At 44.0% G+C, this 27,718-nt stretch overlaps 1 protein-coding gene across 1 annotated transcript in view; it reads left to right on the plus strand.

Annotated features, from left to right (window-relative positions):
* The window catches only part of LOC126565841 (midnolin homolog), a 59,823-nt gene that overhangs the window by 11,272 nt on the left and 20,833 nt on the right, over nt 1-27,718 (plus strand). Inside the window, exon 2 of the mRNA XM_050223050.1 lies at nt 14,891-14,975. Within this exon, the coding sequence (XP_050079007.1) occupies nt 14,891-14,975 (85 nt within the window). The remainder of the gene's footprint in view (nt 1-14,890; nt 14,976-27,718) is intronic.

Consider the following 27,718-nt stretch of genomic DNA (forward strand, 5'->3'; position numbering starts at 1 on the left):
AATGGTCACACAGCGACACACTACTGGGGACTACATAACGGAAAGAATGGCAAGAAAATGTAACTTCACTCGTGATTACCGTACCGTGAATGTCACGGGTTTTTGAAGCTTTAGGAGAAGCAGAGTGGGTTTTTTTTCGCCCGTTTTTTATTGGCCCCATGTTTGGCAAACTCTCTGGAGCTATGGAGCGTTCCGTTTTTTTTTTTGGGTATCTTCTCCGTAGCTGTTACTGCGCTTTGAAACATAATCGTTTATTACCACCCACTGGTTCGATGCTACTAACGGTCAGCATTATTGGCAACTGCCCTATGCCGCACCGCGGTAGAGAACGCTTCCGTTACATGCCGCTTGCCACGTTGGATAACACCAAACGCGAGTGTTTTTTCGGTGTGTCCCGCTGCAAACGATCGATTTTGTCGCCCTTGAAAGAGAGGGGCCAAGGAGGGTGAGATGGTGCGGAAGGAAAAGGCGAAAATAAAATAGGAATCCTTCGGTTTTTTTTAAGTCAACCAAATGAAAAAAACCAAGGGATGGTCCTTGTGCCAGGGCACGGTGCTGAAACTGTGGAAATTCGATCGTGTTTCGATCGAGAACAAACCGGACCCTAAGGAGCAAAAAAGTGGCAAGTTCAGAAGAGCCGTGAGCCTGCTGTAAAGGATACTAACTGTGTAGCAGTTGGTATATTAGATGGGCACGAGGATGGCTATTGCAGGTTGAAACCGATTTTACTTTTTTATTTATTTTTGTTTTTGTTTGCAAGCGACATCAAGCCTATCTTTTAGTACGGTTAATTAATTTTAATAACCGACCTTTTTTTCCCAGTGGCCATTCTCGTTCAGGGTGGAAAGTCCGACGGATAGGAATTAAGGGTTTGTTGTTTTTCTTCTCTTTTTTCCCCCCTGTCCTCCTGCTATTTGTGTTTCACGAAATTCGCGTTCGATAAAATTGCTTTGATGTAACGCAGGGAAGGGGGCGAATCAATGCTTTGAAGAAGTTTGTGATAAAAAAATAAGCTTACTATTGATTATTATACGTTGAATGTAATTAATGATGCTTGTGGGTGGTCAATTTGCATGATCACGTCGGAGCGTTGCTTTTTATTTGTTCCGGTGAACTTTTACATGTTGTGGTTCAAAATGTTGGCACTTATACGTGCGCGCGCGCGTGTGTGTGTGTCTGCATGTGGTAATTTGGAAAAGTGTCATAAAGTTAATAAGCTAATAAATTGTTTTCAATATTTCATACACTCATCGTGCCGCAAAGCAACAATACACGGCCGATGATGGCGTCGGGCATGTAACAAAATCTCCATCTTGATCATGTTCCAGCGGTGAAAAAATGTGCAATTTATGAAGCGCGTCGCTTTTTATGTACTGGTGTGTTTCTTCTTTTATTGCCTGTTGTTAAATGAGCATTCAATGTAGTTTGAAGAATTGCTTCATGAAAGCATAAAATATGCGCGCATGCATTCCGGTTGACAGAAGCAGTAAGAACAATTTGGGCAAAGAACACACGGCAGCTCCCCACGGTTGCTTGCGCCGGTACGCAATTCAATGCACTTCACTTGCGGCTCGTTTTGGGGCAAAACCGGAACGTTGTGCCAGTGTTGTGTGTTGCTGGGAAGGTAATAAATTTCGCCAGTCCACCCCAAGCAATGTACCAAACGTTTTCTTTCTCTCAATCTCACTCTCTCTCACACCCAATTTTTGGACGTTTCCCCCCCCCCCCCCCCTTTTTTTTTTAAAGAAGTTACACACCCAGACTCAGTGATTGGTAGTGCAAAAGGGATCCGCAACCGGATCGAAACACAATTTTGGGCAACTCAGAATTTTGAGGCTCCTCGAAATAGAGGTTTGCAGGGTAATGGAAAGGGAAAGAAGACAACGCCATCGGTTTTTTTTATATACTTTTCTGGTGTTCGCCCTTAATCAAAAACCCTGACGGCTGACAAAATTCGATTGTAAGCAGGCATCGAAGTAGGGGTTTTCTTGCGATTAAGCACTCGACAATCCATCGCAGATACGCGCAATCAGTGGGGAACGTTATGCTGCAAAGCGTTGCGGGCCGCAGAAGGCATCAAAACTGGCAACTTCCCACCGGAGCACGCCCGTATGAAGGACGAAGAAAGGTTAAACTGAAGCTCAATCAAATCAAAACGCCAAACGCCGTACTTCCGTGGACTCTCTGCCAAGCATGAAATGCGCTGTAAGGATCCGCCCAATGGTGGTACAGTCTGGCGGCGGTTTGGTACCTATACCGATCGGTGTGTGCAATTTTCTTGCAGCCTTTCCTTTCCGTTTCGTTTTTTCGGTGCGTGTGGGGCTTTCGAGGACAGCCCCACACCCCAAATACTCTAACGGCAAGAAGTGCTGTGGCGTAGCTCGAAGGTGGTTACTACGAACCGCAGGAACCGGTTGCGTTGAGCTTCGGCTCCAATAATTCTCGTACTTCATGCCGCTAAGCAGGGCTAAGTACAGGGCGTGTGCGTGTTTGTTGGAGCTATATCGGCCTATCGGTTTCACCACTAGAATGCATGGATCTAATTGCGGACGAAGAAGTGATCGGTGCAAGTTTCCCGTACGGTGTGATATCTCTGCAGGCCTTTTTACAACTAGATCCGTTCCTTTCCGTCCCATCCAGGAGGTCGACTGCACCAATCATGGGCCCATAATCGGCTGCTCGTTTTCCCAAACTCCCTCGGCAGGGGACCAGGGCCAGGTATTTCACTCTGTGCGGTGGTGGGTTTGCGTGTACGTACATAATCGTGACCGCGCACCGGGTTCCTCGCGGCTAACCTCGAAACAACACCGGCCCACCATAACGAGCCTGCTCAAAGCTCAGGCACTCGTTCAATTGTCGAACGAGTTAAACCAGAAAATCAACCGTCGCCACCCTGTTCAGCTTTCCGTTACCACGATCCCAAACCCTGCTCAGCTGCTGCCGTACGGGTTCGCCTGACGGCTGTTGTCGCGCTAAACGCGAATATCTTTTGCGTCACGACACAATGTACAAAACGGAACGGCAGAAAAAATGCACACACACTAACAATAACGAGGAAAAAAAAATGCGATACACGAAAGGGAGGGTGGGAAAGGGAATTCTGCTCTGTACAAGATACCCACCTTGCCCAACCATTCCTGAGGTCTGACCACTCGCAAAAAAAGGGGGTAAAGAATATCGGATCTGTTCTGGGAGGGGGTTGGGGGAGGCTTTTGGTTGCAACTTTTCCAACCCCCGAGAACTTTCGAAGGGCTCTGGAAGATTGAGTTCATGATTTATGCGTTTTACACCGGGTTCTCGGGTTCTTTTGCCGTTGTTCGTTCGTCTGTATGTGTACGAAGTCAGTGCTATTATTTCTGCTAGTTTCTGTTTTGACCGTAATGTATGTTACCGCCGTGGTACACCCGTCAATTGGAATGCCTTCTACACGATTGCACGATACGCTCAGTAATGCTGGAGAGTTCCTTTGCCGGGTCTCCAATTTCTTGCTTTCTCGGCATGGCCTCACCTAAACAAGAGATACGGTAGGAGGCCACCATCACAAGCAACATCGCGCACCGTGCTATAAGGATTAGTTGTACGGCTCGATTGAGCAGGTTTCGATCAACCTGGGGGGGTAAGGGTAATACTAGAGGAAGGAAGGATGCGGAAGAACACGCAGCTTACCATGGAGCGAAGGCAGCCTCTATAAATAAACGAAAGCTAACATGTAGTGTGGTGATCAAAACTGATTGGGTTCTAGGGCATGTTCTATGCGAATTACCCAACAAAACGAAAGCTTGCTAACTAAAGCCGGCAATATTGTAGAGTATTGTTTTCAATCTGTTAAAAGAAAACCGGTGCTGGATCAGTTTCCAGTTCCGACGGCGTTTAATGTTTCCATTTCGTTTGCAAAACCGGTACTGCTGGTGGAGCGACTGAACAGCAGCTACTGTTGAAGGTGCTGCTTCTGACCTATTTTGAATAGTATTGGTATATTTTGTAGATATATTCTGTTTTTGTATTCTTCTCAAACCTTCCAGCTACAGGTTTTGAATTTTTTTTTTATTAATAGTTTGCATAAAGTGTAAATAATTTGTTTGCATCTCAAGGCGGTCTGCGTTAATAAGTGCGAGAATGAATTCGCCACAGAGCAAGAACTTATGCAGGACTATTTATACCGCCTGTTGTCATGCAGCTTTCCAACATTATCTTGCGGATCGCGATCAGGTATCAACTGCACAGAACCCATCCAAGCAGTTTAAACCACCTCATAGCGCTCAACCGCTGGTCTGCCGGCACTGGCTGTTGTGTCACGTTTCTTTTGCTGCCCAGTTCGCGCCTGCGACTTGTAAATTTGGCTATCACCATCGAGAATCAACCTCCACCAGGTTTGTGTGTTGTACAATAATATTCAGAATTTTCAATTCCATTCGCCACGATCACCGGTGACGGTTCATGAATAGTGAAATACGCGTTATACGGTCGGCAAGTTTCGTCAATGAATGATGCATTGGTAACAGCATGCCGAGTTTATTCCTCCCCAGGGGTGGACCGCTGGTTGATCACGTACGGCAGATCGCCAGTTGGTTGAAACGACCAGTTGACTCTCGTGTTTGATCACGATGAATAAATGTAAGGTGACCTTAACTCCACCGGCCGTTTGTATATGTGTGTATTAGAGTGTTTGTTTTGTAATACATGCAGACATTTTGATTTTAACTAACAAATGCGCGTGACCGGTGTTAAGATCGGTCGCATTTTCCTTGATACCGATCCCGTGGCTAAATCTGATGTTACTGTCGGAGGTTCACGGCTTTTGCTGGTGAGAACTTTTGTGCTTGTGCTGGGTTTCCAATATTACAAGCATTATCAGAGAACGATTACCGCTTCTCCCGTTTGCTTGTTTTTCTTTTTTTGTCATTTGGTGTTTAGAGGCACTCAAGATCGGTACAGGGAAATGCAAATTTTTTTTGGTTTATTTATAGAGGCTTTGAGTCTTAGAGACTACATTCGCCTCTCTACTGTGTAAAAAATCTTATACAAAACTTTCGTATATGTGGCTTAAATATTATGGAAAACTATTGCGATTATGGCATAGGTTATTGATTAAGTTTAAACTATTGCTTAAATTTCTTTAAATAAATTACTGATGCGTAAAAAGCTAATGAGGCGGTTCTGCTGGAGTTTGTCGGGTGATAGGATTGTCGTTAAATCAGTTTCTAGTTGTCAGGTGGCTCGGTGTGTCGTGTATCCATGGCAATCGGTGAGGATGTGGCGGACGGTGATGTCAACATCACAGAAACTGCAGAGTGGAGGACTGGATTTTTCTAGGATGTAGGAGTGCGTAAGGCGGGTATGACCTATACGAAGGCGGGAAAGAACTCGTTGGATGTGGCTGGATTCGGTATCTTCCCATGAAGAGGTCTTGTTCTTGATAGGACGGAATTTGGTGAAGCGGACGGCATCTGGAAAGGATGGTGTTGGTAAAGCGGTATCACGGCGTGAAAGGGTGTTGTATGGTTCGTCAGGACGGGGCCAACCATTGTTGGCAAGTTGGTCGGCTTTCTCGTTACTGTTGATTCCGGAATGACCCGGAATCCAACAGAAAACGATTGTCGAGGATGCTGGTATGGAGTCTAGGAGCTGGATGTGGGAGTCTTTGGAGGTGTCGTGTTCCAGGGCAGCCAGAACACTGCCACCGTCGCTGAAGATTTCGTTCGGTCGGTCAGTCTGTAGTCCTTCGTCGGCGGCTAGTTGAATTGCTATTGCTTTGGCGGAAAAGATGGAGGTGTAATTAGGAAGTTTGATGGCGCAGTTGTCCGTGGTGGAGTGGATCCCACAGCCGGCTGAGTCCAGATGAACGGAGCTGTCTTTAAAGATATGATGGAAATGTTTGTATTTAGTCTGAATTAAGTGCGTAAAGGTACTTATTGGCGATATGGCTGTTTTTTTTCCGGTTCCCCGGAGAGAGCTTTTATGTTCCCAGTCTATAACCGGTGTACGGAGATACTAGGGACGAATTGGTGGATTGGATGATCGGTGGTAGTTGAGGGAAATGCAAATGATAGCGTGCGGCGGGCCAGCTTTAGCGAATATCGCTAAAATTGGTCCTCAACGTAGTGACGACCACACTACGATCCAGTCCTCAACTACGGGCGAACGGTCCGGATGGGACTTGAACCCCGGTCATGCCGTATGAAGACCGGCGCCGTTGTCGCCTTTACCACCGGGCCGCCCCGTGGTGCTGTCGTCAAAAACGTATATACGTTTGGTAAAACTGTACGCACTGCGCTTTCTAGACTAACATAAAATATTTTTTGTGCTTAAGTTAAGTTAAACCGTTAAGTTTTGTCGAACCGTTGCATCTCGAGTTCGAATATCAGCATGTTTTTGGGTTACAGTTTTTTTTTGAATTTTTGTCGTTTGTTGGTAAAAACCAAATACTCTTTATTTTATTACTATATGAATTCAATTTACATTTGTTTCATTCATTTGGCGCGCAGAAACTAGGTAAGTTTATAAAATATTATTGCAAAAAAGTTTGTTTACATTTTCAACTCTTCAACTACATAATATACATTTTCCATATCAATCGCACCGGTTTCCGTAACAATGTTGGAAGATTTTGTGTCTATTTGTGCTGATTCGCTAAAATATTGGGGGTTTCTATATCAGTGGTCGAGGATTTCATAAGCGCTTGCGATATGTGCTAAAGTTTGCCCGCCGCACGCTATCATTTGCATTTTCCTGTAAAGAATGTTGAATAAACAGTCAATAAGAAAAGGTATTGCATCATGTTAAATATAATCGTGCAGGGCAGATAACGACTTTGGGTGGTCCAAAATTACAATTTAATTTTTCCTATCGTTCATCGATTCGTTTGTGACATTGTTGCACACGTGCTACACGGCTCGATCGAAAATCATATCTTATCTTACTATCAACTATTAATTATGAACATAAGCAACGCCCTAGAAGTGATTACAACAATCACTCGATCGGTGAGTGAAAAATCGCACGATAAAGAACATAACGCCTGCAACCGTGCACGGTTTCGACGGTGAACCCTTTCTCGCTACCCATAAAAAAACTGACGCAACAATGCGCAACAGAAGCAGCAGCCAACCACATCAACATGTGCTCGAAATGTGTTTCACGCATGTTCCGTTCGGTCGATGGTGGTGTTTCATTTAGCTGTTGCCGTACGGGCCAACCCTACCTTTGCTAAGATTATGCGAACCGTGCTTCACGCTGTGAATGGATGAAAGTAATTAGAGGAAATCGCAAACATTTCACAGACACACATCACGCGTGTGTAGCGTACACGAGTTGATTGATAAGTTGATGTGGAATTCGTTGAACGGAGGAGATGGAAACATGCAGACCAAAACCAGCAGAAGAGCACGGTATCCACTTACCAATTTACTGTGATGCGTCTGAATGAATGGGAAGAAGGGACACGTGTGATGGCAAGATGAAATATTTACACAATAAAGCAATACACACACACAGAACGCGAGGAAAAAAAAATCATCCTCAGTTCCTATCTGCGCGATTCCGTTAACCACCCCAACAGTGTTTGTTTTTCCTTATTTGGTTGCGATGTGTGTACGATTGGTTCACATACAGCCAAGGACCAGTTTTCAGGTTGATGCTGATGAAGAGCCCTTCTGTGGACTGCAAATCTTATCCCTCTCCCTCCCCTCCCCCCCATCATTACGTGAGAGATCGGCCAAACGGACGGCTTATGATCACTTATTGCGATCGAGAGTGAATCAGTGTGGTAGATATTGTGGAAGAATAAAATGGGGGATGGCCTCCACAGCCTCCAAAGCCTTCTACCGTGCAGCAATGAACGAATGTGTGTGTGTGTTTGTGTGTGGGGAATTAATTACCGTTTTAAAAAATCGTAACATTAACAATGCAAGTCACATGGAAGCAGCATGCGTATGGAAGGAAATGTCAGGTTTTTTTGGGGAATGTTTGCGTACGTGTGTGGAACGGGTAGAAATGGATGAATGGGGATGGAATGAGTAAAATGAAAAAGTACAAAAAAAAAAAAACACACACACACACATTGACCGAACTGAGAAAGGAGTTGAGCCTAAAGTGATGTAGCGAAACGATCCTCCACGTGAAGAGAAAAGAATGCAAAGGGAACACAACATACACTTATCATCAGGGGTTTTCGGGGGTCAGGGAGGGGTGAGCGGTGTTCTGGTCGGTGTTAGAAGCACCTGGGAAAGAGAAGTGGGGGGGGGGTTGAAGTTTGGAGGGCTTCAAGCGCGGTGGAAGTGTATGTTTATTTCTTTACTTTACACTTCACAGACGATCAAATGCCGGTCGCGGAAACACGGGAAAAGATTGTTGCCGGTGTATAGATGGCAGCAAATGTACCACCAATAATCTCACCCTCCCCCCCTCCCCCCTCTCCCTAACTTGGGGAATGGGAATGGTTAGTTCCTTGTATGTACTGTATTCGTATTCTTTTCGTTTTGACAATTTCCTCTTCAAGCCTGGCTTCATGTTGGGAAGGGAGAGGCACATTATGTGTGACAGTTGAATGGATGTGACAAACGGGCATGACTCTTCGATGAAGATCCGTTGGTGGAATGCTTGTGCACCCGTCTCTTACTCACATACTCACGCCCTTGCGCCTTCCTTAACGTCGGGTATTGCATCGTACGCTGCTTTATCGAGCTTGCATCGGAATCGTCTCCGACACGAAAAAGCATCGTTAGGAGAGTAAATCCATCACCTTCGTACCGGTACGGCTCCCAGCATGGGGCAGTAATAGTGTATCATCGCCAGTGCTCTCGGTACCGACTCGGTGCATTGATTAGTCGGTGTTGCACTTTCTTGTCTGGGTTTTTTGGTGGGGTTTGAGGAGTTGAGAGATGGGAGGTGCGTGATGCATCATCGTTAGGCGATACACATCAGACGAAACGGTTTGCCCTGCACATGGGGGAAGCGCATTGTGCAATAATGCAATTGTGAATGCAATTCAATTGACGTGCACCCGCCATTTCCTTGGAGACGAGACTGTGAAGCGCGCGACGGAGTAATGCAGCACAACAAAAGGAAGGTTAGGGCCGGCAAGAATTGGGAGTGGGGGGGGGGGGGGGGGGGGCAAAAACGGGATCGAGTATGCTGAACCACAAGTACAATTGCTTGCGTTCATGTGAGACTTTCTATTGTGCCATAAATTGCTGTGCAAGTAAAATGTTGCCACCGTACGGGGCGTTTTGCAAGCTTTGATGGTTTATTAATGGAAAGAACAACGCATTGACATATACTCGACGCGTCGGTTTTTGGTCGACGAATGCGTAAAAGTTTCATTAATTAAGTAACAACATTTAACGCGACTTAGCTCCCCGAAAATGGACGGCTCTACTTTGCTTATGAGCTGTCGAAGCAATGCACACACATGTATACAGCTGTTTTGTCCACTCTCGCTACGTTTTGCTCCCTCTGTCCATGCAACATAATTACCTGTCAGATGCCAGTATTTCGCCCGGCCACGCTACCTCTGCTTTGCAACGATCCGGTTGCCGGTTTACGTTCGGTGTGCACGATTGCGTGAGCGTTGATCGTTCTCGGAAAGCGACGGGAAAAAAAGATTCATGCCAAGAGTAGCGAAAAAAGGAGGCTAGAAGCGGGGGCAGTAGTAGTAGTAGTAATAGTAGCTACAAAGCGAGGGTTGAAAAAGAAACAAGAAGAAGCAACAGCCAGTAGATTCGTAGCATTCCGATCAAATGACTATAATACACCGGATCCACCATGACGACGATGTCGTCGCGCATGATCCGAGGAAGAGCAAGAATGGGCCGGTGAGCAGTGAGGAAGGTACGTCTCGTTGCTGCATAATGATGGCCCCCTTTTTCCCTTCCTCCCTGCCCTAAGTGCCTGTCTTTCTCCTTTTCCACCCGGGTTCTTTTGATCATATACCTTCTGCGTGCGGCGATCATAATATCGGTCGATAAAATGGACCGACATGGCGGCGCGTAAATAAATTGCGTTCATTTTAGCAACACTCTTCTCCAACTTGTGGGGCCAGCGGTGGGCGAGGTGCTTTGTTCGGAGGCATACACTGGTCTGCCATCCCCAGCATCAAGAACCATCGTTACGTACAATGGATGGGGCCACTCCCAATACAGGGCCGGCCGGCGTGTCTATTGTGTTGTGCATTTACTACATCAAGATCCATCGGCATCGGTCCTATGTTGGGTTTGTGTGTTATTTTTATGCACTGACAACAACAACAAAAAAACGGAAAAGAACACATAAACACATACGTACGCTGTGTTACGACAAGGCAGCGGGTAAGAATTGTGGTAAAAGTTACTTCTCCTGTGCGCCACCCGCTCGGTCACGGTATGTTGGACGAGAAAAATGACCGAATTTCGCGCAAGTGGGAAAAGCAACTCTATTGTTTCGTTGTTCCCCATTTGTGTGTGTGTGTGGGTATATGCTCACTTACCATCAACCATCTCGAACGATAACTAAATACGCGGGGCCAGTTTATGCCAAAACGCGCATTAACCTTGACCTCTGGTAGTTCTTCTGGTGGTACGGTGCATGCAATCTGCTTAGCTTAAAAGCTCAAAACATTACTAACAGGGTGGCCACTCAACCGGGAAAACCGGGAATCAGCCTTGAATTTAATTTTACCGGGAAAAAAATCCGTGAAAACCGAGAATTTCGCCAAAATAACCGGGAATAATGTCTCAAATAACTATTTTTTGAGATTTATATATTTTATTATCGTAGCGTAATTTTATTTTCATGTAAAACTGTCTCTACATTTCAATTGTTAAGTGCCACATTTGCTGTCCACTGTTTTGATGGTTCAATGTATCCGTAATGCGTGCTCGTTTCTTCCAGTAGTGCCTCTCTATAATTCCAACCCGTATATGTTGTCATTGTTTTCCTTCAGTTTTTCAAGAGTTTTTGTTTCAGAAAATTTTTGTTGCTTTTTCCTTAAAGTATTCTTTAACACATAACTTACATGCAGGTTTGAACTACCTTACAAACCATAGAGACATATAACAGATAAGTTTATCTGCTAAGAGCAATCTAAATGTAATGAACCTGCATAAACTATTAGGCGCGCAAAAAAAACCGGCTGTTTTTTCATAAGTTTATTTTTACTCGTGGCATTTTTATTTGTAGAAATTGGGTCAATCAAAGTATTGGCCATTATTATTTATTACTTTCTTCCACCTTTCGGGTAAATCGCGGATTTCTTTTCGGAAAATTGATGCGTTTTTCGACGCAATCCAGGTATCCAACCAATTCTTGATCTGTTCATACGAGGAGATTTGCTGGTCAGGCAATCCATGTGCCATAGATCGGAACAGATGCTAGACCAAATACTCAGCAGCTATGCTATGCTTCGAGCTATGGATGTTTGGCCGAGCTGATAATGTTGGGGTATGACCGGGGGATCACCATAATGTTTTGCGCTTAGGATTGCTGAACAAAATCCACTTCTCGTCCCCCGTCATGATTCTGTGCAGGAGCCCCTTTCTGTTCTGAAGAGTCTGCGTTCAATGTCCCGCGTCTTCAACTCGAGTGATATCCTTCTGTATCATGCCTGACGAGTACAACCGTGATGAAATGGCCTCATGAGTTTACACCAGGCACGGCTGCAAGCTCTACTTGCGTTTGGCAGTGATTTTCCTCCGTCAATTCTTCGTCGGCGAGCGTTTCGAGTCTTCCTTCACGTTGAGCATCCTCCACGGCGAAATCACCGCTTCCAAAGCGTCGAAACCAATTTCGACATCTTGTTTCGCTTAGAGCAGTATCGGCGTAAACACCCGAAAGCTTTCGACGCGCTTCGGCTGCCGTTTTCTTCGCTCGAAACAGCAACACCTCCCTCATATGGCGCTTATCCGGCTCAAAATAAGACATTTTCAAGAAGTAGGAACTTTTACTCGCACGAAATAATCACTAATTTGTTTACAAAGTTTGATTATGTCATTCCCAAACTTGATTTATGACGTTTGTGAACGTCAAAATCGCGCCCCAGTCTACAGTGGCCCCATTGATTTCAAAACGGTCGTTATTTATTTGCGAATCTAATATAAAAAAACCGGGACACCCTGTACTAAGCTTTGTGAAAGGTACACCGTGCAGTGTCTGTTTGATACCTTTTATGGTGTAAAAACGGGAGTAATGTTGCATTCAGTTTGTAACGTTTTTAACTTGTTTACACAATGCGAACTGGCCTTGAAAATGCCCCTAATTATCTTCAAGGAGTGGTACGATAAAAGGTGATGTAAAGTGATTTTTGTATGCTTGGTTTGGCCAGATTTCACTGCATGTCGATTGCAAGATTTGAAAGTTGTATTTTACGCGAATCTACAATGCATTCTTTAAATATATTTTTTAAATTTCTGATTGCTTTACGTGTTTATAGCTTTTATGTATCTCAAGTCCTAAAGCAGACCAAATGTTTGTATAGTTATGCTGCATTTTGTGTGTACGTAATAATAAAACGTGCATAAAAATGTCAGAGTGTGAAGAAAATTAACAAAACTCGTTGCCAAACACGATGTATAATTTTGTCTGGAAGTTCCACGTGCAACCATTTTAAAACGTAACATAATTTTGGTGGCTCAGTAATATAAAAATACCCATTAATAACTGGTTTATGACAAGCGTTTGCAGGTTGCTTATGGTTGTTTCCTGTCAGAAGCGTGCTTAAACGGTAGCACCTTCCACGTTACACATACACACACCTGGTGCAAGCGTCAGAAAAAAAGGGCAGTAATTTACAGTTGACATTGTTAAAATATCAACCAAGCACAAATAAAGCGAAACCTGCACAGACATTCATCTTCGTCGTGCAGAAAAGCAACCGGGTTTCACTTTAATGCTCGCCGCTTCCATGCCCCCTTGCCCGCGTCATCGTGTTCGCCGTTCCGATCATGCATACCGTGCGCTCGCAGCGTTTGCTCCGTGTAGTCCAAATGGACGTCATTCGCGCGTTGGTGGGAGGGACGTCGTCGCGGGGAAGGTTTGCAAAAATAAAACCGGGCGCGGTGTGAAGGGGTTGACGCAATCCGGGACTTCTCCAACGGCTGACTCCCACTAGAAACGTGTGCCACCAGGGGTGCCGCACCTTTGCGAGATGCTGTGTGGCAGTGTGTTTGAGTGAGTGAGATTGCGGTGTAAAGAACGAACAGATGATTGTGCTTTCTGGCTGTGTGTTTTTGTTGTTAAGGGTGAGGGGAGGGTTATGTTTCATAGTGAACCGGTACGACACGGTTGTAAGGCTGCAAGTAGTAGTAGTAGTAATGGCCGTAGTAAGTACGAACGGAGCAAGCACTCCGCTAACGACCGGCGTAGTTCGATTCAGACGAAGTGGAGTAACAAACTTGCACAGGCAGTGTGCAGTATCCCTCAGCACGAAAGCATCGACGTTACGTTCCTCTGGAGGCAAGAACGCTGCCTAAGGTGAACGGCTAGAACGTTTTGCCGGCAGCCGGGTTGGTTTTTGGGTGGGATTGTGCGGAGGGCGCGTTTCAAGTCACGAGCGAAAGGAAGGTGAAATAGAAGTCACTTGTGCAGGAAAGGTCCGGGGATCGATGTTGAGAGTTTGTTTGAGGGGAGGGGGGGGGGGGAGGGGGGTCGCAAGGGAATTAGGTGAGAAAGAGTGATAGAGGGAAACAAAAGCGACTGTCGTCTTCGGTACGTTGCGTCGCGCCCTGTTCGTTTTGTAGTGTTTGTTGGAAGGAAGCGAAATTACGCGAACCAAGAGAGAAAACCGCGAACGAAGCGAACTGGTTCTTGCCCCAAAAAACGAGAAGAAAACCTCACGAGATATCCAACCTTGCGGATTTTTTTTTTTTCGTTCAAGATTTTATTTGGCATTCTTGCTTCTTGCTCACCGAACGTGAAGACCCGTGTGTCCAACTGTGTGTGTGTGTGTTTTTTTTTTGGAATACAGTTGAAAAGCGTTGGACGACAACCGGTCGTGTGCTGCGCCTGTTCGGTTCGCAAAACCGCCCCAAACTGTAAGTAAATAAACGGAGAAGCTCAAAATGAAATATAAATACGAGTAATATAATGTATTCTGCACCGCATCGGGAATGATAGTCAAACACTTAGCACAGGAATGTGTAATCGGTCGCCCTGGTTGGGCGAGCGCATCGCGGCGTTGGCATCTTGTGCCTTAGGGTTTTCTTCTTTGGAAAGATCCCGCTGTTCTGCACCCTTTGGAGATGCCCCGATGCAAAGTACCTTCAGTGTTACAGTGTGTCCGGCAATGCTCATCTGCAAATGGATTCATATCGTCGTAGGGATGTTGGTTGGTCGTCTGCGGTGGCTCAAAGTTTGGTGCTGGGGGTCGTCGATGGCTGGCGCATCTTGAAGAAAGTAAGTCGCTGGGAGTGTCGATCGATCTTTTGAACGCGAAGAAAGCGAAGATTGCTTGACAGAACCCGAAATTTGGTAAAGGAGACAAGCGACACGCTGTAGTGGCTTTTGGGTGGGAGAATTTTGTGAAATAAGAGAAGTTTTACGTAGCTATGAAGAAGGATTTTTTGTCCAGTATACCATTATAGTTTCAATTTTGTACGTCCCAGAAAATTCAAGCTCCACAACAATGTAATATTCCATCTCTTCGTTGCATTGCTGATTGAAGCTAATGTTGTTAAAGACGAAATATTACACCCGTTCATGATTAAAATTGTCCTGGCAGCACTCCAGCGCGCGGAGCAAATGGAGCATTTGCCACCCCACTATGCAGCAGTTAAAGTAAAGCCGTTTTCAGCTCCTTTTCTCTCCCGTTATCGCGAGGAGGGGGCAGCATTTACTACCTTTCCAAAGCCAGCTTTCAGCTTTTACTTCAGAACATAACTAAACACGCTCCGTTTTTTTTTTCTTTCTCTCTCCCCAACAGATTGACGGTCACGACTCGGGCACCGAGTCCGACGGTGACCTGGAGCAGGAAGACGACCTGATACAGGAGCACGAGATGGAGCTAAGTAAGTAGTGGCACCGTCTTTTTCATTGTGTGTGTGTGTTTTTTTTTTGTTTCTTGCGCCCGTACTACCACGATTGGGTGCGCTTGTTCAGCGTATGCAGACAGCATCAGAAGTTTAGCTTCGGCCGGTTTAAGTTGCTTCAGTTTTACGACGACTGCAACGTTTTGTCGTAGCGCCACGGTTCGTTCGCCGTAAGGAAGAAAGCGTCAGTGTGGCCGTGAGTATGCTTTGTGACGTTGCCTTGGGACGCTTTCGCATCGTTTCGGGACGGTTGTTCCTTGGCCTGGGGGGTTGTCCTTTTTGGAGTAACTTTGCCGGCATTTTTATGGCACGTGCTTGGGAATACAATTTGGGCAGGATGTAATAAGGAGCGTGAATTGTATGTGTCTTTTCATGAAAAGCACTATTGCACTGAAAGAGGCAGAAAGAAAAAACATTTTCTTCCTTTCGGCTTGGCAAGGAGTTGTTTTCTTGCTGGAAAAAAATGAAACAGATAGAAATACATAATTTTGAAGTTTATGTGTCAAACACGAAACTAAGCTATGTGTAATATATAAAAATAGGTGTGTGTTTTTGTGCTTGAGCCAATTATCATATTTCAGGTATTTCTTTGTCGAGACGTACTTTTCAAATACATCAGTTTATGTGATTAGGAAGGAATGCTTTATTTTTTTCCCTAGAAACGGTTTGTCGGTTTATTTAATAATTTGAGTTCTCGGTAATTAACTAGTCAGCTCGACGAATTGATCCTGGGTATGCTAATAGAACTATTTTTATGATAAGAGCTGGACGTGTCATTAGAAACCATGACCACTCTTAGAGCTACAAATTAACGCATTGCTAATAAAAACAACGATGAAAACGATGTTCGCTTCAAGTATAATGCAATATTGAGGATCAGCTCATAATTCTTCCAAACACGAGACGTGTTAATTTTGTTACGGTGAGTTAAGCTTTACTAATGTGATCAACACCCATTCGAGCGTGTACAATGTTGAAAGCACGTCATGTTTTTGAGTGCCATTTCACGCACGAAACGTTTCCGAAACTCATCGTAATAATGAGCTTTACAGCTGATTCCCGAACATTTCCGGAGGATCGAGGGGAGAAGTGTTGAACTTCCAACTAACGACGCTTGAAGTCGATGGATTTAATTGTATTTTTAGACCACCCGTTCTCAACGCTCTGTCCAAAAAAGTGCTGATCGAAAAACAAAAACCTTCTTCTTGGTCAGGGTGGCGTTTCGGGAGGTTCGAAAATCGCACATCTAGCGATTTCCAAAATGCACTGTTTAGCCTGCATCTGCATCAGCTGTGCCGAAACGAAAAGGCCGTTACGCCGTCCGTGGAATACGGGAAGGAAAATTGACGGTAGGCGGAAAAATAAATAAAGCCTCCAAACCGTATTGAACCACTCCACATAAGCGCCAAAAGGGAAGAGAATCGTGAACTCTTGTGATGTATGAATTACTTGTGAGTTTCCAACCATGGACGTAATCATAACGGCGCGTGTGGTGTGGTTTTTTCTACTACCATAATTTGACCCTGTCCCCGGGAGGATACGACGGCAGCAAATCGAGCTGAATTGAAAGAAATAGTTATTATTTGCAATCATTTGCAGTTATTTTTAATCGTGCTCGCGCTTTGCGTTGTGCTCCGAGTGGCATTGTCGCTCTTGTAGAGAGTTAAATGGACATGCTTTCATCAACTGGCATCGAAATCGCGCCATACTCCGACCCTTGGCATTGGTTCTGCAGCTGCAATAGTAGTAGACTGTGAAATCTGAGTCGTTCAAATTTCTTACGACTCATCCAAGAGGAGGGCAATTTTCTGTATCAGCTGATATTTAGTGGGCCATACATTGTGCGTACATTTGCACAAAAAGTGATTAGACACTGGAGCTTGCGGTTCGGGGTTTCGAGCGCTGTGTACAGTCCAGGGGTTGGCAAGATTTTACGAAAAAAATGGTTTAATTTTGCTTGGTAAATTATGCAGAGTAGTAATAGTAGTAGTTTATTTTGGATTTAATATTTATAGCGCTGTTTAACAAATTTTTGTTCATTAACAATGGGTTCGCACCATTTGCTTTTCTCACTGACTCTTTCTGGTTAGTGATTGCTGTTTTTTTTATTTGTGCTATCGATTGTGGTTTAATAATAATAATATGGGAAAAATTTACGAAAAAAAACCCACGAACAAATATTTTAAATTAAATCTACCCTAACCTTAACACTATTATAAATAATAACGAAAATAAAGGATAAGCTGTTATGATAGTTCCGGTAGACTTTCTGGATAAATTCTTCAATTGTAGCTATGTTTGTAATTCTGTGAAGCTCTCTAGTATTGAATCAAGGAGGAACATTTATGATCATTTTCAATATCTTGTTCTGCAATATTTGTATTTTTTACGATGTGAGAATGCTATGCTCTTCCATGCTGGGACTGCAAACATTAGTACTGGTCGAAAAAATGCCTTGTATACAAGTAATTTTTTTTAAATTCAATTTTGATCAGCGATTAAGAAAAGGGTACATACTTTTAATTAATTTGTTCGTTCTTGCTAGAATATTTTGAATATTTGTTTTAAAAGTTACCCGTTTGTCAAAGTCTAAGTATTTTATGATTGTTTTCCAAGGAATATTCCGATGACTCATCATCGTCGACATATCAGCTATACAGCTATACATATAAATATTGAATAATAAAGGCGACAATACGCTACCTTGTGGTACACCGGCCACGGGTACATAGGGCAATGGTTCAGATTTTCCGATATGTACAATTTTTTCGATTGTGTAGAAATAATTTTACTAGATTTATGAGGTCAGCAGGAAATTTATCATGCGTCCTGGTATGTGGAAATTCTGCAGAAAAACTTAAAACATGATCTGATAAATTATTATTGGGTTCTATGTATAAGATGTTTTGGTTTTGTAGTCAGACAAGTCAGAATTGAGGTGTACTATGAATGTTTTAAACGTTTTCATTCGCGAACCGGCCTTCCGCAGCAGAAATGTTGCTAATTTTCCTAATAAACCCGCGAATTTGTGTAACGTTTTGCTTCAAATTTATCAAAATGATATCAGATGAAAGGGTAGTAGTGACTGTCCGGTTACGAGTACACTCAAGTCACGTCAGAAATGGCAAGAGAAGACCTATCGTAGGTGTAAGAATCGCTTTTTGCATGATTAAACGACCTGCTAGGGCACGCTGGCCATCGAAATGGCTCACTAGACTTGATGGTACTACGTAGCTGAAAAAAGATTGGTGATGAAGTTTATATCATTAACATTTGATCAGACACAGAGGGACTAGAAAATACAAAATACGACAAGGAACACTGATTCGTCGTTTGATAACCCCTGCCCTAGAATAACAAGCGCCATCCACACACAATTAAACGTGCAATATGCAGAATAAGCGTGTTTTGTCGTGTGACATTGAAAGTGGGTAACAGTGGGTAACCTAGGGAGAGCAACCCGTGTTATAGTCAATCCAGGGGCACTCGGTTCGGTGTGTGGTACGGTTTGCTGCAATTTGACAATTGAAATTAATAAGCCGGAAGAGAGAACAACATGAAGTCGCATATGTAGCGTTTCGTCCTTCGGTATTTATGCTGCTTTGAACGATGTAAACTTGATGCTTAACTTTTTATTTAATGCTTTTGGTCCGGACTCGTCAGCAACATGTTTTTACAAACTTTTTGTGAACATATTTCCTGTAACATTTCTGTAGCAGTCCTTTAAAAATCGAGTACAGTTATGGTTGGAACTCCACACCACCAATAGAATTTGCTACTTTGAGTTGCGAAGTTTTTGACGTTCGATAAACTTTTCCCAACTACATACTTCCACGTCCACGACTGTATCTATTTGGACGGTTGTCCGGTGCGTCTTAAAATTATTAACCTGCTCCCTTCGCTATCACCATCCATCCGCCGTAGCGCTTCCACTTCACAAACTCTCAACCATGACTGCCTAACGGCGCCTCAATAAACAAACTCATCTTGGCGTAATTGTTGCTAATGGCTGGCGAAACAATTTGTGCATGGCTTAGTAGCTCCTCGGCCATTCCGCCTTACCCTCTGTCGCACGCTCTTGCGCTTTGTAGCAACCATTCGGCTCTCAACGGAAGCGTGAAAATTGCACTGGTGCTGAATGTCAGTGCTACGGGGCACCGCACAGTATCTTCAGCTGGCCAGCTGTTCGGATGTATTTGACATTCAGCGGAAAATCGCCTCTGCTCGTTTGCCCCGGACATCGCCACCATTTCAGGGTTGTGTCTTGAGATCCCCTGCCGAGCGAAACTCGGCAACCGATGGGGACCTTTCGGGGCGCCACCGGGTCGAGAATGAGTTTGAAGTTGATTTGCTGCAATTAAAGCAAACGTCCAAAACACTCACACACATACCCATGCTCTGTCCCATTTCTTCTGCTCACTGGTGTGTCCGGGGGGGTATTTTACTCGTACCCGTCCCTAGAATGGCAATGATTACAGCAGGACGGACTTAGCCAGCTTTCTAAGACACTAGAGTGCTAGAGCGCTTGTGGTCAGCTGGAGGACAAACCCCAAAAAAAAAACGCATTTCTCCTCTGGATGCGAGGAAATAGTGAAGGAAGTGGATAAAAGGATAACTTCTTCGAAAAGTCGCCACTTTTTCGTCACGAGCGGGTTGTCACCGGCTGCCATCTAAGGAACCGCTTTGTGCTTCTCGTTATCCATCGTTGGTCCTTGCGATTTACTCTGTGTTGTGACCAAAGCGGAAAGAAGAAAACGGTTCGTAATTAAGATTTGTGTACGGTTTTGGAGAGTGGTCTATAGTGTTATCTTCCTGTACGGGTGTGTGTGTGTGTGTGTGTTGTGCTGTGTACGATCCAGAAGATTTCGTCCACGGCATCTCACAACGGCAGAGTAGAGTGTTATCATTCGCTAGAGTTTTCTGGTTACGGTTCGCACGAGCGCCATGTTTTCAGCGCCATCGTACGATCGTTTTTCCTGACGGGTTGGAAAATAAACTACAGCCCAGCTCTGGCCGTCCGGTACGGCTGTAGGTAGGTGCTGCAGTGGCGCACAATTTGTTTAGATCTTTTTCCTTTCGTTTTCATGCGTTTTGTTTTCTTCTTCTCTTTTCGTAACGTTTCAGTTTGCTTGCCAAGGTGTTTGAAGGAATTTCCACCCCTTAGCGCCACTCCACCACCCGGGTGAGGGGCGGGAAGTGAGACGAAGCAAATAAAGAAAGGAAGCGTACTACTCTGTTGCCACGGGCGGAGAAGATGGAGAGGTTTCGCATTCTTTTGACTGTGAAATAACTCCCTTTAATTATGATATATTTTCCTCTTTACGGTTGCGAAGGTGTTCCAAGAAAATAATCCTTTTCCATCTTCGCTCATGGTAAGGTGTACCGGGAGTTCGGTGTACTGCTAACTGGAAGAAATAACAACGAAATGGTGTCTGTATGGGTAAAAGGTAGCAACGTCGGAAATGGATTTTTCATTGTACCAGAACAAATGGTTGTGTGGGGTTGTATATTATGCTAGCCAGCAGTGAAAGCCGTTTTTTACGTTGAACCTCTGTACGCAAGTAGACAAGAAAAAGAAAACATCCATCCTCCCTGGAAATGTGAACAGAGAAAGGTGAATGTTTCTACTTTCTTTTAATTTGTCAATCTCTGAAGAGTATCCTTTTGAATTGTGATCCCTTTTAGTTGGTGTGGCCCTTCCGGTCGGCACCATCCGATCAGTGCGTGCATCGATTCGGTGCGGTTTGATGACGTTAAACGCACAGGTTACCATCAAAGAAGGGATGGTTTGGCGGATAAGAAGACATTTCGTTTCTGTATAAAAGATTATATGGCCCTTTGTTTTACAGCACTCACTTTCACCGCGGTACCGTTTAGGGGAAAAAAGGCAAAGCTGGCACCACGAATCGAAAGAATGATTCGCTCGCTCGGTACTGGTAATGGCGCTCGTGCCGTTTGAAATGTGTCCCGGCCGGTTTGCCGGGTCGAACCTTGAAAGGACATCCCAAGGACGAACGAACCGATTTCCTTTCCCGCAACAATCCGGCCCTGGGAATGGACGAAAACGGATGAGCTAAACCCCCGAACCGAAAGCGCACAAAAAGGGTTCAAATCATATCATTAGGCACAAGCTGGGAGGGTGGTTACTTTGCGGCCAGTTGGTTTATTTGGTTTGGCTGCGCTGGCTGAGCGAATGGAATGGATGTAGGAAGGAAGAAGTATTTTTGGGGAGGGGTGGGTGATTTGCTATTATGGTTCCATAATCCGCAATGCAATATAGTTGGAATTAATGGGCACCGGGTAGAACCGGGTTTCGCAAATCGCATCTCATTTTTATTACATTTTACGATCCTTCCACTCTATGCCGCACTGCATTTCGGATACGGTTGACGTCCTCTATCTAACGATTTGAGCGCTTTGCATGATCGTTTATAAGGCGGGCAGCCGCAAAAGAGAGCAACAACTTTGCTCTCGGTCATTTAAAAGCATCTTAACCGATGTGTGTATGTATGTGTGTGTATGTGTGTGTGTGTGTAATGGTGGATCATGATTGATAGGGTAGGGGGATAAAAACTCGAAAGATTTTATTACAAAATTTAAACACCCAAAAGATGAATGATCACTGTTGGGCTGAATGTTTGCTCATCATTCATTAAGCGTTTGTTGATGCTAGTCCACCGGGCCTCCACATTTGCTCAGCTACCACTTTTGCACCGTACTTGCTTTTGTCTTAAACATTCCTTCACGCGTAAGGCACGAGTCCCCCACATCTTGCCGGTTTAGTCACGGCTGCGAAATGCTTCACCTATGCTCTAACTGCACTCGGATGGTGGTGACTAGTGTAGTGTGTGCGGAAAGTGATTGAAGGGGATTGAACCGATTTAGTAGCAGTCAGTGAAGAGTTATTCTTAGAACTAAGCCAACAAGAACGGTGGGTTAAGGTGCAATTTGTGTGTGTGTCTGAGTGTGTGCGTTTGTCTATTGCGTGATGTGCGTGATGTAACGCATTCATTACGTTGTTCACATTTCGAATGCCATTCGATCGAACATTTTTGCGTGTAGATCGAATCGTTGAGAAGACTATCTCAGAGGAGTTATTCGAATTGTTTTTGGTGTAAATTAAGGTAGAAAGTATATTGCAATATTAACATGTGTAGTAAGAATTGTTTAGCTATATTCTTTAGTTTATTTATGTGAATGGTCAAATATTTTCAGTTATCAATTTACGTTGTAATTTTACATAATAAATTTTGATGCCAGTTTAATGCCGTATTTTACTGTTGTAATTTGTTAGGTTTTTGCGACATGGGCAGGCTTTAACGTTTTAATGTTTTAATTTCTTGTTATTGTTGTACATTTTTAGATGAAAAAAGGGTTATTTTTGTAAAAACAATATTTTTATCTGTTCGTTTTATACTAACTTTTGGAATTCATTGCTTTATGGCGAGCAACATTCAATTTCATTTGTGCATTTAGTCTAAACTGGTTATCGTTGTCTTGTTATATAAATTTTTGTTTGCTTTAAAGTGTTTTTAACACAGCAAAATTACTGGTGGAACAAAGTAGAACTGAAGTTTAAATCCCATCCCATGTGAGGACTGACTATCCACCTACGTCATATACTACTGTATTCGGAAAGTATGGTGACATTGGCTGTCAAATTTTGCGCACCAAAAGGAGCCCCTTTGTTTTTGACAGCTGCGCCAAGTGTTTTTGTCCATATTGACCATGTCCAAGTTTGTGGAGCAGCGCGCATGTATCAAATTTTGTTTGCGCAATGAAACAAAACGCTGCGGAAACATTGCGGATGTTACAAAAAGCCTTCGGGGAAGAATCTTGTATGTCGAAGAAAAATATTTACAAATGGTACAGTGATTTCAAGACGAGGACCGTCCGGAGAGACCATCCACCACGACCGACGGCACCCACGTCGTCCAAATCAAGGATTTGGTGGTCGACAATCGTCGGTTGACGACGACCTTTCGGAAAGTGTTGGGATTTCCAAAGCCTTGGTCAACACCATCCTCAAAGATGTTTTGGAGTTGAAGCGGGTGAAGTCTCGCCTGGTGCCGTCATTTTGAGGGAGTTTTTCGTAGCAACTGGCACCCACTATTTTTCCGCAACTGCCGTATTCGCCAGATTTGGCGCCAGCCGTCTTCCGGGACACCGTTTTGACACTATTGAGGAATTAGAAGCCGCAGCTACGGCGGAACTTAAAGGCATCCCAGCATCGTTTTCCACCTGCTTCGAATAGTGGGAGAAGAGGTGGAAGAGCTGTATTGCATCGTAAGGGGATTACTTCGAAGGTGATGTCATTTCCCCAAATAAAAAAAAAACATTTAAGAAAAAAACCCAAAGTCACTTTATTTTTCGGGCTCAGTAGTAAGCAAGTCGAATAAGCCATTAGATGAACGGCGTGACGTAGTAGTTCATTAAGGCAATAAAAATACGATGATAAGTAAACAAATTCGGGGGCGGCCCGATAGTGTAGGCGACAGCGGCGCCGGTCTTTAAACGGCAGGACCGGGTTCAAATCTCATCCGGACCCTCCTCCCCCCGTAGTGAGGATTGACTAACCAAATACGTGGTATCGGCAGTCTAGTAAGCCATTTCGATAGCCGGCATGATCATAGAGGTCGTTAAGCCAAGAAGAAGAAGAAGAAGTAAACAAATTGATTTTCAGTTAGAACCACATGGCATTATTTAAGATTGATGCTTGTTTGTCATATGTGATCATTCAAAAATGTCAGAAAAAAGCAGACTGAAGGACTCTCAAGGTTGAACAGGTTGAACAAAAGTAAAGAATTTTTTTTTCATGATTCCCTTGATGGTTTTTGTATTTCTTCTAGAGAATGTCTGGGGTTTTATTTACGGTATATAAGATGCTATAGTCGCATTAACCCAAAATCTGCAACCTTTTTTTTCTCAATTCTCAGTTTAACAATAATGAAAAACGAATGCGTTCCATGAACCATCGCACGGGTAATCAATTTTTAAACGATAAATTATTAGAACAGCTGTAGAAAATTTGGCAAACTGCTTGAGCACCTTGTACGATGAACCTTAGCATGCATGCACACATACTACAACATTACAGAAGCTACAACGTTAAGCTTCTGCTGCAAAAGTACTCTCACTGGGGCAAGCGTACAAAATCGGTGTAGGAACGCGCATTTACGCTAAGAAAAACACTACAATTTCTCTGACGTGCGTCGCCACACATTCCCACATCTCCACATAGAACCATCAGCGTGCCACCGTGACCGTGGCCTCTTCGTCCTTTCGTTCGGTGTAACGGTGAAGATACGTAAATGGCACTCATTTTGGGAGTTTTTTTTAATGCCATTTTCTTTTTTTTTATTTTCTCCTTTTTTGCACAAACAATACTACACCCTACTACACACCACTCTTGCCACCCAACTAACAGGGGTGAGTGATGTATTCTCGCACAGAAGAAAGCTGCTTCTCTCATCGACAAAGGCTATGAGTGCCCGAGTTCCTAGTCGAATGTATCGAGATGCTCACCGTCAGCCAAAGTTCATTGATAGTAGTGGCCGGTTGTGCGAGATGGGCCGCTTGTTGGGAGGAAGGGTTGGCAAGGCTGTGACACAATCTACGCTCTTTTCTGTGAATCGTGAGAGTCGTGGTGCAGTGAGAGTGAACGTCTAAGCAAACTACTCTTTATGCATGAGCGTCGTTTGCAACCGTTGAGTGTTTCGGGTCGGCGGATGGTTTGGGGTTTGTGGTAAACCTTCAAAGAGGATGGCGAACGAATGGCCAGGTATTGCAGGAGGGGTGGGGAGCAAGGGTGAGAGGGGTGGTTTGCGATATCGTAAAATTCCTCCGTGCTCGTAGCACGTCGCAAACAGCGCATGCGTCCGCTCGTTCATTCACATTTCTCCACCGGCTTTTTAGTAGGTTGGTAGTGTTGGGTAGTGCTGCTTGCTGCTTTCGGACCGTATCGTCGTAGGGCTATTACGCTGAACTGGTATGCGCAAGCGTGCCTGCACGAGGGACAGAGACCTCCTTTGGCGAACGTGCAGGAAAAAGAACGCATTTTTGTGTGGCAGTAATAGGGATTCCCGAAAACCCCAATCTCAGCTTCACAGCGAAGGAATCGTACTACACACAAATGCACCATCCATCGTCGAAGTCAATTTTTGTACGTTTTGCAAACGAACCTTGTCTCTTTTACCATTTCTTCTCTTTCCGTTTCCATCGATTGCTGTACGTTTTGGAACGGGAAGCTGCTTTTATTGGTATTTCGCGTAATATCGTAAACACATTCCTTTGGCTTAGGTGTGGAAATAGCAGAAAAAAATGAGAACTGAGAGAAATAGAGAGAGTCTAGGAAAGGAAGAAAAAAGGTCAAACAAATGATTACTCGCGTACACGGTTACTACAAACATCTCGCGATGAGCAAGCACTTTTCTGCACTCGAACGGTTTGCGAAACGAACGCAACGAGAAGAAGCAGAGGCGAGAGGCTGCAAAACTAGAGTAAAAAGAAAGGAAAACAGATTCCCTCATTCTCTGCTATCGCTTTAGAACAAGGAGGGACGGAGGGGGAGGGGGGGGAAAGCTAACCTTCAAAACTGATCCTTCCGGCAATGACTCCCGGGCATGATGCTGTTTGGAATGGATTGTTTCTTTTTCGCTTGCTGGCGTAGCGTGATTTGGCTTGAGTTTCCACCGTTTAGAAGCGGCACAGAACTCTAAACTGTGTGTGTGTGTGTTTTGTCTAAAAATAGAATTGATATTCCGGGATCCACGACCCCGAATGGCGAAGAAAACTTGGGACGAACGGGCTTGGGCTCTCTTATTCTTGGCTTCTCCCGTTTTTATCACGACGGTTTTGTTTGCTTTTGGCTCACTCCTCCTTGCCCACGATCCGGTAAACGCACATTACGACACAATGAAGAGATACTCTTTAGCGTGGCCGTTGGTTAGTGTATCCTTTGCTCTCGACCCCATTACCCTTTCTCCTGCGGCTATCGCTATCATTGCTGGTTAACATAAGCACTTTGGCTGGTATTTATCTTGTGCGATCGTGTTGTTGGTTTTGTTTTAGAATAATTAACATAATATTTCGCCAGAAATCGGTGTCATTAATATGTTCTTTTTTTTAACTGCTTTTTGGGGTTCATACTTGAGATACCAGGCGTCTCCATCGGATCTGAAGTCCTTAGAAAAATTGATTTTTCTGATAAAATATAATGACAGTATCTAATAGGGCAATTCATGGAGCGTATTTTGATGCCATTCTAGAGCAGTATTTCCAAACGTAGTAAGCATATAAAACTATCAAACTATTATGTTTATTCCATAATTTCTTTAGTTTTCATCGTAAAAAAAAACAATCTTCCCGTGATGGTGACGCTTTTCCTTTCGTTTAACGGTACGTTTTTATCTGACCCACCACGGGTAAGTGAATAATGTAAATTGTGTTTAAAAAAGAGCATCAACACAGATGCTCCGTTAAAAGAGTAAACACAACAAGTTGGGCAAAAAATGTTTAATGAAAAGACTTTGATCGATCAAATTGAAGCGCAACTAAGCGGCTAATATTTATTAGGAATAATTACATTATGGCTTGTCCGTGTATATCCAACGGCTTTCACACGGATGTTTTGCACTTTCTTTTGTAGAAATGCACACGATTTTTAGCTTCTTTCTCAACCATCCCTACCATCTACCAAAGGGTGGATGAAAGCATTATTTTGCCGCTGCTTTTAGCGGTGAAGCACGAGGACTAAATTATTCAATTAACATCAATTATATGCTTTTGCCTTGTTTCGCGTTAGTTGACTTTTATCGTTCTCACCGTTTGGGAGTCCGATGTGCACGTTTGTTTGTTCGGTACCGTCGTGGTGCTGGGTGCTTCTTGTGCGATTGGTGGTGTGTCCTGGCTCTGTCCCAGGGTTCTGCCAGCTGGATAAAATTTTATTTTCCACAGCCTTTTATCACTGGCAAACAACAGACACATACCGGGTGGCTCCACTTTGATCTTACCCGTGGTGGTACACAAGCAGGCAGTTTTGGTCATGGGCGCCGCCACCAGATTGGTCCGGTTCCGGAATGTGTGTGCATCGTTGCACCCGTGTGGATGGTAGCTGCAGAAGCGTATGGGAAACAGCACTGAAATGGACAGTTGCCATTGCATAATTAAAAGAAGCTGTTGTTAAATTCATGATTAAGTACGATTTTCCATTGCCGGTGGAGTAAAAAGGCAGAACACTGCGTGAAGAAGGAGGAAAAATCCTATTATAATCTGTTTGTTTGTTTGTTTATTTGTTTTAGGAATGAAATGAAGTTAAACTTCTTATCACATCATTTCCAAAGATTTCAATTTTTGTTGTTGCATGCTGTCTGTGTATGAGTCTTCCAATCGATTGCCTATCTGTAAGTTCGGAATCGAGGGAAAAACTCTGCAGCAATAACATCATGGCAGGCCCGCCGTGTCTCCATTGGATGAACTTCTTCTGGTCAAGGACTTAACCGAAAGTTAATTAAATTTCCGCCAACTCTCTCACACCATTACGCACCGGGCAGTAGCCGTGGGTGAATGGCATGCCTTTCTTGCTCGTCGTTTCCGGCTAGTTTCGCTTCCGAAAGCATCCGAAACCGTTCGATAACAGTTTCCTTCGATATTGCTTCGGTGGAAATCGTTTTCATTCGTGGTATAGCTTCTGCTGCGAAACTTTTCTGCCTGAGAGTGAATAT

This window comes from Anopheles maculipalpis, chromosome 3RL (assembly GCF_943734695.1).
Source record: "Anopheles maculipalpis chromosome 3RL, idAnoMacuDA_375_x, whole genome shotgun sequence".
NCBI lineage: Eukaryota > Metazoa > Arthropoda > Insecta > Diptera > Culicidae > Anopheles > Anopheles maculipalpis.